Genomic DNA, 18,117 nt, shown 5'->3' with positions numbered 1-18,117 from the left:
TTGGTCCTTTTGTGTCCTCAGAACAGACAGCTCCAAGGTTTGAAGGGACTGTTCAATAAGAATCCCAGGCACAGTTCTTCAGAAAACAACTCCCATTACATTCGGAAGCGATCCATTGGAGATAGAATTCTGCGACGTACAGCCAGTGCTCCGGCCAAAGGCAGGAAAAAGAGCAAAGTGGGCTTCCAAGAAATGGTTGAGATAAAAGATTCTGTCTCTGAAGCCACAAGAGATCAAGATGGTATCCTGAGGAGGACCACACGGAGTCTTCAAGTACGCCCTGTCTCTATGCCTGTTGACAAGAGTCTTCTGGGGGCTTTGTCACTGCCTGTATCTGAAGCAGCAAAAGACGTGGATGGAAAAGAAAATTCTCTGGGTAAGATGCTTTCAGTTTTTCTAGGCTGCTTTTTTTGTCCCTTGTTTACATTATGACAGGGCTACCATTCTCTAATTAAAATATTCTGAAAAATAAACAATCTTTAATGTTAATTCTATGCAAGAAGATTTCAATCTTTGGGTAAGAAAGCAAAAATGAGCTGTTTCCTCCTCTACTATGGCCTTTAAATAACTTTTCCATCTGTGGAGAGGGAGAGGAACATCAGGTGTAATGGATTAGAACATGCCAGTCTGAGGAAGAGAGCTACAAAATATAATAAGGGTTGGTTTTCTGAGTGGTAGCATATTTGGAGCAGGGACAAGGGGTTTAAAGAGGTATTATTCTGAAATTGCCCCATGGTCCAGTGGACTCATCCTGGCTTTCCTTGTATTGAATGTAGCTGCATTACTCTTCACTATTAAAACTTCTATGGTTGGAAATGTTTATGGTGAAAGGATGCTGTGAAAAACAAAACAAACCACACCATCCTTAAGGTCTGGTCGAGGCAGCATTTTCCTCCTGCAACCCCACTTCTCTGGTCTAGATAGGAGCTGAGAAGGAGATGTGTCCATGGCTATTCCTCCTTTGTAGGCTCCACAAGTACAGGAATTGGGAGCCACCTTTTCCCTTAATTTGGAGTATGGTGGACTCATTTGAGCAACTTGATGATGAGCAATGACCATTATACATGGTGACGAAGAACTCTTAAATTTGTACCATTGACTTCTTTTCCTATTCCAAAACTGTGTCCATTGACTGTCTCTAGAATTATCTCAGACAAATAGAATGTAATAACTAGTTTTTACATCTTAGCAAAATTGGTCTTTATCTAAACAATATAATTTCCGTGATTTGTTTTCCCACAAATGCTGTTTTGCTTGTATTGGTTCTTATAAGAAATTATACAGAGAAAAGAAAAGCCAGTTCTTGAATACTTTATTAGAAGAATGGAGAGAAGCAAAGCTTGAAAATTTCCTAATTTGCAAGGCCCTGGAGTCTACCTAGCACTGGAAAAAATGTTAGAAATTTTACTAAGAGTAGTGTCAGAGAAAAGAGGACAGACGTGGCTCTAAATTTATCATAAAAACCCTTTTCATCAAAGTTAAACTATGTTCAGTAGAAATTTGTACTAATTAGTCTTTAACTGCAGAAGATGCTAAGCCAAGAAGATGAGCTGGGAAGCGAGGGAGAGACAGTGCTTCCTCCCTGCATTTGAAATGATGTGAGAATTAATCACATGCGTTAAACTTACAGCACATGTGGAAGGGTACCTAATTGTTGCAGTGATCCCAGATACACTGCAGAAAAAAAAAAAGAAGATGCAGTAGAGAAACAGCAGAATACAAGTTCTAAATAGTGTATCTCTACAAAAACAACTGCTTCTGAAAATGATGTCATGGAATATTTCATTGTTTACAAGTTGGGAAACTTAATATGATGAATAGTGAAGAGAAAGTATTTAGGGAAAAAATTCTTTACATATTATGTCTTTGAGTGAGTTAATAGACAATTAAATGCCAGATCAAAAATAATTGAACATTGAGCATTGTGTCAGCACATATCAAAAGGATGCACTATCCCAGATTTCTATGAATGGCATATTTTAATAGTTTTTCTTATTTAACATCTTACTACCACTTTGGAGGGGAGAGAGGGAAGAATGCAATATATATATTTTTATTGAAACCAAAACATATTACTAACGGAATATTGAACGTTAGCAGTGATTTGGGATTTGTGGCTATCTTTTCCCTGTGAGCCATAGATATTAACAGGGCTGTGCACATGCTGTATCTTCCGACTGTGTTAGAAATGAATTGGTTAGATTAAACGTTTTGCCAAAATGTCTTCAAGAATGTTATCATTTGTGGTTTGCCTGTTGCTGATGCATGTATGACTTCGGAAGCTGACAGTGTCTTGCTTACAGGTGCCATAGCGCATTGTTTAACAGAGCTGTCTTGTTCTGTTTTTTATTGCCATGCTTCTGTGTAGTACAGACCTGAATAGGAAGCAGCGTCAGGTAACCCTCACCGTGAAAGCATGGTAACTCATTGACATTTTCTGGACAATGAATATTACATCCCCAGCTGATGTAATAGACATTCAAAAGGAAGCCCAGTGAAGTTCCTGTAAACATATCTTACCATTTATCCATCACACAGATACTGTGTTGCAGACTTCTGCTTATCCATAATTATATTCTGTCACAGTGTAAAACAGATTTACATTCTCCATTTGTCTGTGTCAAGACAAACATGAGTGTTCCAGGGCCTACATGAAGTGATACACTTTACCTAAAATATTATTTCTTTTATTTAGCAGGCGTCAAGGATGACGGAAGAAAGGGGGAAGCAACTATAAAAGACCCACATTTTTCAAATTTCAACAAAAAGCTATCATCCTCCTCCAGTGCCCTCCTCCACAGAGATGCCAACCAAAGGGATGACACTATTCCAACTGCCAGTGTATCAAACCCAGAACAGTGTGGGGGACCAGGTGAAAAGGGTGGGAGAACCAAACCAAATGTGACAAAAGATTGCCAGGAAAACCACTGTCCTCCAAAATTCCTCTCTCCAAGGCACCATTTGGCCCTTGACCCTGCAACAAAGGGGCCACAAGATCTGCGCGGAATAAAAACCAATGAAAAGGAGCATTCTGAGAGCTTAGCAGGAGGGAAAAGCATGCTGTTTGGAAAAGTTTCTTCTCAAAGCGCTCAGGAGGCAGAGAACTGGGAAGGCAGCAGGGCCAAGGGCAGAGCTGCTACGTCCTTCTCTTTGTCTGATGTCTCTGCGCTCTGTTCTGACATTCCTGATTTACATTCAACTGCCATTCTGCAGGACACTGAAATTTCCAATCTCATTGATGATGTCACCTTAACAAATGAGAATGAGTTGGGCAGTTCCATCTCAGCACTGATTGGCCAGTTTGAAGAGAGCAACCACGGGGCTAACACTGCTGGGCTTTTTCATCTCCTTAGTCCCAGTATGACATCAGGAGGTGCTCCTTTGCCTATCACATTGGGCCTACAAACATCCTTTGAACATGATTTTTCCCAGGGGAAACCCAATGCCTCCTTTTTATGCTCATCTCCTGAGCTAGTTAAGCTCTCTAGTGCTGAGACCACCAAACTGGCAAATAACACAGATGCCTGTGGAATGATTGGCTCTCCCATCTTTAAATCAAAGCCAGGAAACGATGCTTCTGATAAAGCCAAGACAAGGGTCATGGAGGGTAACCTGCCTGGGTCCCTTGATGCTTCTCATGGGCAGTTTCCCAAAAGCCCCACTCATGAAGAGGACCAGGGACGAGTGATGAGCAGCCCTGCTTTTCCCACTGAGTTGGCCCTAGAAGACATAATAGCAGACCCTGCTCTCTGTATAAATTCTGTAGAGAGCAGCCTTGTGGAAATCGATGGAGAATCTGAAAACCTGTCTCTGACAAGCTGTGACTACAGGGGAGAAGGTCCAAATCCACTGGTTTCTCCACTGAAACTTCAGCACAGCCAGGAGATGGCAGAACATACCCAAAGAGGCTTGAGGAATGGCTACTGTAAAGAGACTCTCTTCCCTGCTGTCCCTGAAATAGTCAACAATATTCAAGGTGTCAAAAATCAAAGTATTTCTTGTCTAACCTATCAGGGTGCTGGCTTTGTGTATAATCATTTCTCAAGTTCAGATGCAAAAACAAACCAAATCTGTGGGCCCCAACAGCCTAGGCCTTTGGATATGCATGCCCCAACACCCACACCATCAATACATGCTCCTTTGGCTGCTTTGAAACTACCAAGTCCATGCAAATCCAAAAGTCTGGGGGACTTAACATCAGAAGACATTGCTTGCAACTTTGAAAGCAAATACCAATGTATTAGTAGGAGTTTTGTGACAAACGGCATCAGAGACAAGAGTGTGACTATGAAGACAAAGTCATTAGAACCTTTAGATGCCCTAACTGAACAGCTCCGGAAGCTGGTGTCCTTTGACCAGGAAGACAGCTGTCAAGTGCTGTATTCAAAGCAGGATGTCAATCAGTGTCCCAGGGCATTAGTCAGAAAGCTGTCATCCAGGAGTCAGAGCAGAGTCCGCAACATTGCCAGTCGTGCCAAGGAGAAGCAGGAAGCTGGCAAGCAAAAAGCTATGACCCACAGCACTAGAGGAGGGGTGGTCCTGAGAAGTAAACCGCCGGCTCCTGCTCTGGCCGTGAACCGTCACTCCACGGGCTCGTACATCGCGAGCTACCTGAGGAATATGAAAGCTGGTGGCCTGGAGGGCCGAGGCATCCCAGAGGGAGCATGTACAGCCCTTCGCTATGGCTATGTGGACCAGTTTTGTTCAGACAATTCAGTTCTGCAGACTGAGCCAAGCAGTGAAGATAAACCAGAAATTTATTTTCTTTTGAGGCTGTGAATTATATAAAGCTGCATTTTCATTGTTTACATGATATTCTATAGGATGTTAGAGTTCCTCATTGTCAGTATATATGATACTGGGCTTTGAAATGATTTTCCAATGTCTTTTGAGGCTTGTATTTTGGTCCCCCTTTTACTTCGTTTGTTCTCTCAGTTTATGCATTTGTACATAGATTCTGTGACATTTCCCCAAAACCCAGGATCTCTTCTCCCCAAAGTGTTGTAAACTGTGTCAGTATGAAATGTGTGCATGCCTTTCATGTAAAACTTCTCAGCAGTTTGGGTCACAGCGTGCATATGTTGCACAAAATGCTCTTTCCTGTGTCCTCGGATCACAGCCACCGAGGCTGTCATTGTTAGCCACCAAGTGTTGAGCTGATTATGATTAGATTTTACAAACAATAAAGGGATGAATTCTTTATTTGAAGCTACATTCTCCTTTTGAGTTGGGAGACCCAGATTCAATTATAGAATCCATTTAAGATAAGTGTTTTAAATGATGACCTTGCCCTATATGATTTTCATCCCCCACCCAAAGTGGAAATTCCAAAAAGATGGAGAGTGTCTCTCCAACCCCCCCCCCCCCAAGCCCCTTTTAGAATAGGCTGTGATGAAAAAAGTGAACTTCTGTATATAAGGACAAAATAGTTTGTTTTGCATAAATTTTGTTGCATATTTTTGCAATGGCTTTGTATGTAACAAGAGTCCAGTTGGCAAACTATCTGTCATACTTCTGGATTAGCTGATATTACAGATGGAAAGTAATGGCTTTCAAAATGTGAGAATTTCAGATGGGCATGGTGGCTCACGCCTTTAATTCTAGCAGGGATAGGTGGATCTCTGAATCTGAGGCCAGCCTGATCTATACAGTAAGACCCTATCTCAAACAACAACAGCAACAACAACAAAAATAGTGAGAGACTTACATTAGACTTAAAACTCAGAGCAGTACAAACAGAAAATTTCCCCAAAACTTTCAAGAAAGAGTATTTTCTCATAATCCAAGTGAATAGATAATTAAAAAAAAAAAAAAACATTTTCCCTTTAGGGAACCAAGTAACTATATTTTAGTACTGACATATATTATTTTCATTGTGAATCCATTTTTTATTGCATGTTCAGGTGTCATTTGCTTTTTGTACCATGAATTACAATGATGTTCTTCCTGGACTTCATAAAATATAATTAAATCAGATTTTTGAACACTTGGTGATTTTATTTATAAAACAAAACCAAACAAAACCACAGCTGGAGTTTGTCTGTTAATTGATGAGTGAGGGACCAGGAGCACCTGGATATGTTTTTCTTTCTATTTGCTTGTAGCAGAATTGGGAAATTTCATTGTCAGGGATGGTTATGCAGCAGTTTATGTCTCTGGACATTTTCATTATATTGAAGAACATACTTGTTTTTAGTTTTTAAGTTTTAGGTATTTTTTATGTATGTGAGTGTTTTGCTTGCATGTATGTATAGCATGTGTGTACAACATGTATGGGTGCAGCATGTGTGTGGCTGGTGCCGGAGGAGGTCAGAAAGGGTTGTGGATCCTTTGGAACTGGAATTACGGACAGTTGTGAGCTGCCATATGCAGGTGCTGGGAGCATAACCTCTGTTCTCGGCAAGAGCAACAAGCACTCTTAACCACTGAACCGTCTCTCCAGCCCCATTGTTACACGGGAAAGCATATTTGTAAGATAACTTAAACAGATAGTTTTGTGCACTTAGTATGGATTTGCATGTTTAAAAATAATTCTTGGTAATCAGTCCAGTGGTGGTGGTTGTAGTAGGTGGTTAGGGACAAACATGGGGGGAAATGAGATGCTCTGTTTGGCAAGTGTGTGTGTGTGTGTGTGTGTGTGTGTGTGCGTGTGCTTGCATACACATACACACACACATAAACTCGTGTGCATACATCCTTAGGTTTGTGGCACGGAGAGGGGAGAAATCAGTCCCTGCAACTCTTAGCTTTTATCCAATGCTGGGAGTCATCTTTTTTTCATAAACACTGGAAATTTGTTGGACACAGGAGTATTGAGATGAAAGGGACCAAACCCCATTTGTATGCCCTTAATGAGCTTGAAGTCTTTCTGTCTTGGTGCCTTTGAACCTCTAATGTTCTATCTTGAGACCTTGAGTTGTTATTATTTTTATCTTAGAAGCAGTTGATGTAACAGAGATTTTGAAATTAAATTAAATAATTTAATTTTGAAATTAAATTAATATCAATAGACTTTAGTTGCTTTTTATGATTTAAGGAACCTTTAAAAGTTAAAATAGGAAAGAAAAATCATGTGTCTAAGTCATAATGTGAATGTTTTGGGCCAGGAGCTAGGTAATACAGGAGTCTTTTTTGGTGCCCATGTTTTTGGCCATGCTGTAGTCTTACAAACAGACAGAACACAGGAAAAGAAGAAAAACCAGTTTCATGACAGTCATTTGAGAGTTGTGTAATAACCATGAGGAGGCAATAAAGCTTTATTTTAATAAAGGCATTTGATGTTCAGATGCGGCTCATTAAGATTTCACCTGTTCAGAGGCTGGCTATGGGACTAGCTCAGTCCCAAGGAAATCACACAAGTGAACTCTCAATCATGATATTAACAGGCTTTCCAATGCTCAATGTGTAGGGAACTGCTAGTCTCTGCAAGTCTGATTTAGGCCAAACCCTGTGGAGATTCCTCACAGCTTTTTCCTTAGAGGCTGCACTGATGTTCCAAGTTTGAGTGGACTGAAAAGCTGTTTGTAAAAGTGACAACATCTTCAGAGAACAGAAGGAAAGTTGCTCAAGCAACTTTTCTCACTTAAAACCCTTCATCTGCTCCCATCACAAACTATGGTTCTATAACTTTGTGTAGAATATTGACCAGTTCTAAAATTATCAAGCTTCCAATGCTCTACAGAACCTTAGATTCCACTGCATTGTGGTGTTGATATACTCACACCTGTTTCTTCCAGTAACCACGCTTGTGCCCTTTTCCTAGCTTAGGACCCAGCATGTATGTGAATTCAGTAAAGCTTTGATGAATTGGTGAATGAAAAGCTTAACAGACATGTGAAAGGAAATAGCACACCTGATACCTGTCTGTTGTCTCAGAAGATGCACAGGGCCTTGCCCCAGACACCTCTGTGTGGTTATGACCATTGATATTTCTGCGTGTTACTATTTTTCTGTTCCTATCCAGTCTATCTGTTTGTCCCCTTTTAATTTAGTGACTACCTAGTAACAGTCACTTGTTGTCAAGTAACTGACATCAGGCAGCACTCCGCAGCCCAGAAAGGTTTACATTTGAGCCATCTTACGTGGTCACAGTTGTCTTGTGAAGAGATGATGGTTTGCCCAGTTCATAAACTCAAAAAGTGAATCCCATTTTGTGATTAGCTCAAGGTCCTAGTGGGATAGGGAAGAAGCTGAGTAGGAGTATTCCATCTCTTACATTAGCCTTCTTCCCCTATGCACTGTAGGCTTAGATGTTCTTCACCAAACCTAATTTAGTTAAGGGTTCTTAATCACCTTTACCTCTCTTCTAACCCCCCACAACCTGAAGTTGGAGATTAGTAGGGAAAAAGGGCTGTAGACCTCTTTTATGTACTTCCTGCTGAAAGTCACAGCAAAACCTCATGTGCCCAGCTTGCAGCAAAGCATCACATGAAAAAGTTCAGTCTTCAAAGAAACCAGAAATTTCCACTTCAACACACATTGCCCTTTCAAGAGACTTTAATCAACATACAGTTAAGAAACACTCTAGGGCAGGTTCTTCTTTTCTGTGATGAGGATGAAGACTGTCTTTATGGAGCCACAAGCTGGTGGGGATGAGAAGATGGATTGGTGCTGTTTCATGTCTACACAACTATCAGTCGCACGTATTGGAGTTAAAAATATAGGAAGACAAGTTAATAGTATTCTTCATGTATGAATTAGAATTGTTTAACTTTTTTTTCCTTGTGTGTGTGCATGACACAGTGCCTTTGCAGAAGTTAGAGGACATGTTTGTGTAATGAATTCTCTCCTTCCACGTTTATGTGAGTTTCAGTGATACAGGCTTGCAAGGCAGTCATCTTTACTTTCTGAGCCATCTTACCAGCCCATGAGTTGTTTTTAAAAACAAAAACAGCTAAAAATAATAATCTATGCCATTGGAAAAAAAACCTAGCAAAATCCAGCCTGCTAAAATAATGAGGGTTGAGGAAAATTCCTAGGGAAGTGAGAATGAGGGGAATATAGGACGAGGCAGGGAAGGGAGAGAAAATACAAGGGTGTAAATTACTGAGATGACCAATGCTTTACAAGGTCAGCCAGCTGTGGGGGTTATAGGCTGTCTTGAAGGATGTCACGTAAAATCCCCTAAGAGCGGCTTGCAGTAGGGAAGGAAGGTGGAAGTTCACGTCACTATGTCCTTCCATCCAGTTTCTGTGGAGCTGCTGAGGCATTAACTTGCATGATTCTAGCTCATGCTTTGGCAGCCCCTACAGAGCTGGAACCCCTTCAGTGCACTGCACTCCACCTCAGCTGGAGCTGCAAATTGAGACAGCTCAATAATGGCCATGACAATGGAAGCTGCAGTAGTTTAGCCTCAGCAGCTGTGGGAACAGATAACCAGCCAAAAGCCATCCAGACACTTGACTTTGAGAGGGATGGGATGAAAAGAGCTAGAGTGGTCCACACGTGGGGTTTACTGTAGCCCTTTTCATCAGGCTGATTTTCTCATCCTAGATCTCACATGAGAACAAGAGACCTTCAGTACCTCAAGAAAAGAGGTAGGTGGCCAGTTCTTCCATACTGAAGGGTGATCAGTTTCATCCATTAAGATCAGCAAACTGAGCTGTTATCCTCATTGCTGGAGCAGATCCACAGCCATAGCTAATGCCTTTCTCTTGTCACCTATTTGGCTTCCCACACTTTCACTGAATACTTCCTATGTTGTTGTCTGGTGGATTGACACAGCCCCTTTCCTTGATATGTATGTTCTGTACCATAGACTGACCTGTGATGCTCCTCAAAAACTTGTGTATGAAAAGCTTCGTCTTTAGCCTATGGAACTATTAAGAGAAGGTTAAAAAAAAGTACTTGGGACGTGGGGCCCATTGGAAGGAAGTTAGTTCATTAGGGGCATGCCTTCTTCTGACACACTCTACTTTATTGTTTGACACAGGCTCTCTCACCGTTGGCCACACTGGCTGGTTAGCAAGTCCTAGCAAACCTACTGTTTCTTTCTTCCGGCACTGGGATAAAAGGTGTGCATTTCAGAGGTTGGCGTTCTCTGTAACTTGGGATGAGAGCATAGGTTGCACAGCAAGCACTTTGCTTACCCAGCTGAGCCATCTGCCCAACCTATGCTTCTTAAGCATTTCCAAGTGGGTCCACACTTATCGCAGGCAGCTGTAGTTGCAGAGCTACGTGGTGTGCCATAGGCTTCTTTGTGTAGGATGCATCCATGCATGATCCAGACCATGATTCCCTCAGAGTTTCACTGATGCTGCAGACCCCTTAATTATCAGGCACTACTTATCTACTGACAATCTTATCTGGCCCTTTGAGACTAGTTGTCTGTATTGAATCCACTTAGAAAGATGTCAGTCAATATAGATTACTAAAGTGGTGCACCATGGCATATAGAGATGGCTGCGTCCATTACAAATGTCTTCTTCCAGGCAGTGGGAAAATAAACAGGTCCTAGACAGCGCAGCAGTGAGGGTTACTGTGTGTCTTGTATATGCAAAGATGCATTGCTCTTGATAGTCTCAACTGATAAGAGTCAGGAGATAGGACTGGGTAAATTAATAGGGATGAATCAAGTGCCAGAGGTTGAGTTGGTTTGCTACAATAAAACTCTAATAACTTCTGGCAAAGAATTCATAATTGGAGTATTGTTAAGTTCTCAGCAGTTCACTGATATCTACCATAAGCTATATGTTTTATATGGAAAGGCTAGGCGGATGAATGGCATGGGAGATGTAGGAATTATTATCCCTAAATTCTTTAGAGTTTTCTTGATACTAAATTCTGCAGTTTTTTTCTTTTTTCTAAGACAAGTCAGTGTTTCTGATTTACTGCCTTGACCTGGATACAGGATGTATTATTCTTTTTTGGGGGGAGGGGAGAGGGAGGTGTTTTGTGTGTGTGGTATTTTTTGTTTGTTTGGTTGCTTGGTTGTTTTTTGTTTGTTTGTTTTGGCTTTTGGCTTTTTTTCAGACAGGGCTTTTCTGTGTAGCCTTGGCTGTCCTGGACTTGCTTTGTAGACCAGGCTGGCCTTGAACTCACAGAGATCCACCTGCCTCTGCCTCACCCAGTGCAGGGATTAAAGATGTTCACCACCACGCCCAGCTGTGCATTACTTTTTAAAAGGCTAATACAGTCTTTTCTACCATAATGTCATTTAATTCATATATCAGTAAACCAATTGTCAGCTTGTAAATATATCTGTCCTATTATGTATGGAAAACTAGATGAGAAAAATAGCCATAGGGTGGACCCTGATTTATATTGGACCCTCTGTGAGGTAGGCTTTAGCCTAAGCCTCTTTGGTGCTTTGGAATCTGTTAGAGTTAATCTCTAATTAGAAGGCTATGGTGATGCTTTGAACATCTAGTACTAGTGCTAATTGTGACCTCATTCTCACTATCTTCTACATGTAAGGCAGAGGGTTTGAACATATCACACAGGAGGCTGAGGCAGAAAGATTCCAGGTTCTGGGCAAGCTTGGGCTACCCAGTGATATTCTGTCTACAACCAAACAGGGGCTTAGGATTTAGGGGAGGGCTCAGCAGGAAAAGCACCCACCAGGTAAAACTGAGGATGTGACTTCAGGTCCCCAGAACCCATGCCAAAACTGGATGTGGTAGCCTGTGCATCTGCAATCCCAACATTCCTTCAGGGAGGTGAGAATTGCAGACACGAGAATTTCCAGATTCTTGTGGGCCAGTCGCCATAGTGTATGAGGGGTACAAGCCCCCGTTTCCAAGAAGACTTGGGGCATGGACCAATGTCCAGTGTTGTCTTCTGACCTCTACTTGTGTACTGTGGTAAGCACACACAACAGACTAACTTCTAAGTAGCCCCTTTAAGGGCACAGCTACATGGAAAGGTTGAGCAATAGAAAAGAAATATTTACCAGGCTTTGGAAATAGCAAAAGGCCTACACATACATGGAAACTGAACAACTTGCTACTAAATGACAGTTGGGTCAAGAAATAAAGAAAGAAAATAAAGTCTTCTTAGAATTCAATGAAAATGAAGGCACAGCATACCCAAACTTATGGGACACAATGAAAGCAGCACTAAGAGGAAAGTTCATAGTACTATGTGCCTCCAAGAAGAAATTCGAAACATCTCATTCAAGCAACTTAATGGCTCACCTAAAAGCCCTAGGGAAAAAAAAAAGAAACAGACACACCAAAAAGAAGTAGACAGCTGGAAATAATCAAACTCAGGGCTGAAATCAATCAATTAGAAATAAAACAATTCAAAGAATTAATGAAACCAAGAGCTGGTTCTTTGAGAAAATCAACAAGATAGAGAAACCCTTAGCCAAACTAACTGAAACCCAGAGAGATACTACCCAAATTAACAAAATCAGAAATGAAAAGGGGACATAACAACAGACACTGAGGAAATCCAAACAATCGTTAGGACTTACTTCAAAAGTCTATATGCCACAAATTTGAACATCTAAATGAAATGGACAATTTTCTTGATCGATTCCACTTACCAAAGCTGAATCAAGACCAGGTAAATCAATTAAATAGTCCTATATCCCCTAAGGAAATAGAAGTGGTCAAAAGTCTCCTATCCAAAAAAAGCCCAGGGCCAGATGGAGTTTCAGTGCAGAATTCTACCAGACCTTCAAAGAAGAGCTAACTCCAGTTCTCTTCAAACTATTCCACAAAATAGAAACAGAAGGAACACTACCAAACTCATTCTATGAAGCCACAGTCACCTTGGTATCTAAACTTCACAAAGACCCAACAAAGAAAGAGAATTTCATGCCAATCTCCCTTATGAACACTGATGCAAAAATGCCCAACAAAATACTTGCAAACAGAATACAAGAACACATGAAAGATATCATCCACTATGACCAAGTAGGCTTCATCCCAGGTATGCAGGGGTGGTTCAATATACGGAAATCCATCAATGTGATCCACCATATTAACAAACTGAAAGGAAAAAAAAAACACATGATAATCTCTTCCCTTTCAATTATAATGGCCTCTGGATTTATGAACTGCTTTTGATCTTATAACTGGAAATTGCACTTTTCACATCAGTAACCTCAACAGTGATGTTATTTTAGTCACCTGAAGAGGTGACCATGGGACAGGCCACCTCGACTGCTCATTGTAGTGATTGTAGCCAATACAGGCTTCTGCTTTGCTAGAATCCCTGTGTCTCCATGGGTATTATGGAGTCCAGTGCTATTTCATTGCCTCTCATTGACTTGCAGTGAACAGCAAGTTCCTTGTGATGCTTGTATCATCATCCTTGGTGTACTTTTTAGTGAAGGGTCGGTCCTCCAGGAAAACAGACACAAGTGGTGGGCTCATATGTGTATTCATCCCCATGAGAGTGTAAATTGATTCAATTGTTATTGAAGTCAGTGTGGAGAGTCCTTAAAACCACAATAAAAGAAAACTTAGATAGGAAACTACCATGTCACCAAAGTACAGTACACTCATAGGTGTATAGTCAAAAGTCCCTACATGAACATGCTACAGAGTTTCTGGCACACCCATGTTATAGCTACACTCTCATAATTACCAGGTAATACAGCCAGCCTAGATATCCATCAACAGATGAATGGGGAAAAGATCTGTGTGGCCCTTATTCTCATGGCAGGAATTAGTTGTAGGTACATAGAGTCTTGCTCACTTGATGTGGTGGTTTGAATGAAAATGACCCCGCCCATAGGTTCATATATTTAAATACTTGTTGCCAGGGAGTAGAACTACTTGAAAGGATTAGGAGGTGTGGCCTTGTTATAGGAAGTATGTCACTGGGGATGGGCTTTGAGGTTTCAAAAGCCTATGCCAGGTCCAGTATCTGTGCTTCCTGCTGTCTAAAGATCTGGATGTAGACCTCTCAGCTGCTTCTCCAGCCCCACGGTTGCCTGTGTGCTGCCATAGTCCTCGACGTAACGGTAATATGCTAAACCTCTGAAACTGTAAGCAAGCCTAAATTAAATTCTTTTCTTTATAAGAACTGCCATGGTCATGGTGACTCTTCATAGCAATAAAACAATGACTAAGATACTTGATAAGCCCCTCCTCCACCTTCCAGTGTTATCATTCTTGTCTGCTTCTTATTTAGGGTCTGGGGTTTCCCATTTGGCATCATGTTACATCATTGAATGCCATTGTTTGTCCATCTATCACTCCATCAAAGCTTTGACCCCATCAAAAGATAGTCTTTGTTTTTTCAAACAGAATTGGAGAGAGCCTCGGTTGAAGTAGAGAATATTCTATGGGATTAATATAAGGAAATAAAGGTGACAAAATGAGAGATGACAAAACCCTGTCTCAGGATTAACTCACATTTTCTCTGGTTGCTATAGGCTTTCTAGTTAACCCTGTTCAACTTTCATTTGTAAACTCCATTCCCAGACTAGGTTTTTCCAGTGTTCCCATCATGCTATTTTTCCACCCAGTTACTATCAGTGAGTTCTGAATGCTCATGTCCATATTTTCTGAACACAGATTGTATGAACTAGAGATGTTGTAAACAATCTAAACTTACACTGTGGAGAATTTTTTTTTTTTTTTTTTTTGCATCCCCATTTTCCACAGAGTCTCTCCCCAGGAGTTAATTTGGAGCAGAGAATCAAATTCCACCTGGTAGAACATTTCCCAAGCATTCTTCATGGAGGAGTCCCTCCTGAGGACAAAGTGGTATCCGGGTGGCAGGGGCCATGCTGCAGTGTCCTTAAGAACCTTGGTTTGGGGGAAGCTACACTCTGCTTAAGTGACAAAGCAAGGGGTACGGTGTTCCACATTTCCTCTTGTTCCCAATTTCCCCTGAGAGCCTCACCTGCCTGCCACTCTTCCTTCTCGTGGCAGGCACATTCTATTGTTAGGCGTTACATTTACTAAGACGTGAATGTGCTGCAAATTAGAAGCATCACCTCCCAGGAGATGGGGGAAACTTCTTGGTTCATTTAGTCATCTTTTCTTGCACATTCAAGGCAGGGTAACCTTGTGGATAAAAGCTTTCCCTCTTCACCAAATCACTAATATTCAAATTATGTTTTGCTACTTGCATTTTCCCCCACAATCTCTGCAATGAAAAGAGCCCAACCTCGCCTGTGGTGACTGCCGCCCAGCTTCACATGGGAAATTCTTAGTTTTCCTATACTGAGTGCTCAAATTCTGCACCACCATCATTGCTATTATTTTATAGTAGGCTGAATCTTCTTGTCACTCAGCCACTCTGTAACCAGTCATCAGTTTCTTTCTGATTTTCAAGGGACAGTCTTGCTGTGTCTTGCTGTGTGACAGTCAGGCTGGCCATGATTACCTAGGTTCTAGTGGTTCCACAGCTCTTGCTTCTTGAATACTTGGTATATATGTGTATGCCCCCCCCTTTTTTTAAAGCATAATTTCACTTTTTTCTCTGGTCTTTTCTGATTTATGTAAAATTTCCTTTAGTTTTCCTTTCTTATTGTAGGAAAAGAAATTCCTACTTATAAGATACAGGTAGATTTTTTTTTGTTAGAAAAAATAGAATATGACTACCAAACATGTAATCAAGTTTTATTGCTAGAAATTAACAGAGAAAGGAAATTGCTCATTTGTGGAAATTCTTATTTTTACTTCAAATCACAGAAAGCAATTCTAGCTCTCTCATTCCAAAATGAATTTATTGAACAGATAAGTGATAGCCCACAGAATGGGGTGAACAACTAAAAAAAAAAATCCACCAGAAGAGGCTGCATGGATCCATAAGGGACGGGCTAATGAGCAGATCCTGAAAGGCCTCTGAAGGTGGTCAGTCTGATTCCATTCAAGAGTCAAATACCAAAGGCAAAGGACATGGTGCACCTTGATTGACAGCCTTAAAAGGATAGGTCTACCCAGAAACCAAGAATGAACATATGCATGCCCATAATCCCAGAAGTAGGGAAGCTGGAGCAGGAGGCTAGCAGTTTTGAAGCCAGCCTTTTTTCTATTCTTGTTGGAATGACCCTGCTGTGTGAGGTTTCAGTCCTTCCAGTCTGGACAGCCATTCTGAGCTCTGTGTTATGGTGTAGGACTCACTTCCCTCAGCAAGACCACCTCAGAAAGACCTCAGGCTTTCTGCCTGACTTCATCTGGAGAGTGTTTTTAGACAAAGAGGCCCCTAACCTCATTTAATATATGGCCTCTGACAACTCCCTGCTAGCTCTCCTCTTTCCAGAACTATATGATAATTAAGTTCCTCTGTTCATATGATAGGCGAATGCTGTTAATGCAAATAAAGCATACCTAAGGTGCCTAATTGCAACCAGTTATGTACACCTATCCTTGGAGCTCTTCCACCTACTCCCCAAGGGGTATACAGCCTTTGTTCTCTGGAATTAAAATGGAACTAGCTCTCTGTGGTTGTTCCCTGGGTGTGTAATCCCTGTACAGTGCTCACTGGCCATTCCAGGCATGCTTCTCCCAATTTCCTGGGCTTCTGGAAGACAAGCCCCAGGCAGGAGAAGAACCATGTTTTCTTTTTGAGAGTCTAATATAATTGCATCATTCTCTCTTTCCTTTTACCCCTTCAGACCCTCTCATTGCCCCTTCTTGCTTACTTTCAAATTCATTGCCTTTTTATTCATCAATTATTATATATGTGCATACATATATATTCCTAAATATAATCTTTTCAGTCTGTATAATTGTCATGTGACAATTTTCATGGGGAAATGTCTTAGTTAAGGTTTTATTGCTGTGAAGAGACCCCATGACCATGGCAACTCTTATAAAGGTAAACGTTTAGTTGGGGCTAGCTTACAGTTTAAGACATTTAGTCCATTATCATAATGGCATGTAGGCAGACATGGTGCTGAAGGAGGTGCTGAGATTTTTTTCATCTTGATCTTCAGAAATCCTGTGAATATGAGACCTCAAAGTCCACCTCCACAGTGACACAACTCCTCCAACAAGGCCACGACTACTCCAACAAGATGTATTCCCTGGGATTGGGCTCAAGAACTCTGTATTTTGATTGGTTGTGGTTTTCTGTAATGGTCTCCTTCTATTTCAAAGAGGCGTTTCCTTGGGTAGTTTGAGAACTACATAGCAAGATCCTTTTTCAAAGATAGATAGGCAGATAGATAGGTAGATAGATAGATAGATAGATAGATAGATAGATAGATAGATAGACAGATAAGGGTCTCCTGAGGGATATCATCTAGTTCCTGAAACAAGTATCATTCACAATTAAGCAACTCAATGTGATGACACATGCCTTTAATTCCAGTACTCAGGAGGCAGAGACAGGAGGATCTCTGTAAGTTCAAGGCCAGCTTGGTTTATATAGCTCAAATTCCAGGATAGTCAGGACTACATAGGAATACCCCATCTCAAAATAAAACAAATAAAAAAGATCAAATAGATTTTGGGGGGAGGGGGAATAAATAGGAATAAGTATCTGGAAACTTAAGTAAGGCCGTGAGGTAGAGAGACAGGAAAAACAGCCAATAAACATGTTTCCCCAAGCATTTCCCACTCTAGATGAAGGCACTTAGTGTAAATACACTATACCATACATAAAATGTTGACAGATCTGGAAGCTAGGCTGTTTCCCAACCACATTCCTTGCTAAGATCTGTTGAAGACTTCTGAGCAATTAGCCCTAGGACACTTGACTTGTGTGAGATCAGTGTGCTATCCCAGCCAGATAAAAGGTCTTCAGAAGAGACTCATGGGAGGTTTTGGTGAGCAGTCTCTGAGATTAGAGGCAACACATTGTCAGGCTAGGTAGCAAGGGCTTTTATCTCCTACGCCATCTTGCTGGCCATGGTACTGATTTTCTTGAGCAAAGTTAGAAAGTGAGAGACTGGAGGCTGAGCAGGCAAAGATGATACTCATTTCAACATGAGGACAACTCGCATTTTACAGAAACAGTTGCTTACGTGCCTGTCAAGCTGTTGTGTTCTGCATCAATCATGATCTCTCAGCTATAAGTAGGAACCTATCAAGTCGTAAGGGCTAAAAGCCTAGAGATGGAATTCAACATTGACAGGCTACGTGATGTAGTAACAATAGCAGAAACTTATTTCTCACTTATGAAAGTCACCTGATATAATTTCCTGTGATTACGGTTTCAGAACAAAACACCAGGGTGTCCATCTGAACACAGCCTTTGTCTGCTTAA

General features: G+C 41.2%; 1 protein-coding gene across 1 annotated transcript in view; it reads left to right on the top strand.

Moving 5' to 3' along the window:
• Positions 1-7,241, top strand: part of Plch1 (phospholipase C eta 1) — a 201,507-nt gene extending 194,266 nt beyond the window's left edge. Inside the window, exons 23-24 of the mRNA XM_060378383.1 lie at positions 22-376; positions 2,696-7,241. Of these exons, the coding sequence (XP_060234366.1) occupies positions 22-376; positions 2,696-4,779 (2,439 nt within the window). The 3' untranslated portion in view covers positions 4,780-7,241. The remainder of the gene's footprint in view (positions 1-21; positions 377-2,695) is intronic.
• Positions 7,242-18,117: the final 10,876 nt, after the last annotated feature.

Source organism: Meriones unguiculatus, chromosome 2, assembly GCF_030254825.1.
Source record: "Meriones unguiculatus strain TT.TT164.6M chromosome 2, Bangor_MerUng_6.1, whole genome shotgun sequence".
Classification (NCBI taxonomy): domain Eukaryota; kingdom Metazoa; phylum Chordata; class Mammalia; order Rodentia; family Muridae; genus Meriones; species Meriones unguiculatus.
Note: the sequence above shows the minus strand (reverse complement) of the source record. Positions and strands in the feature narration are given on the sequence as shown.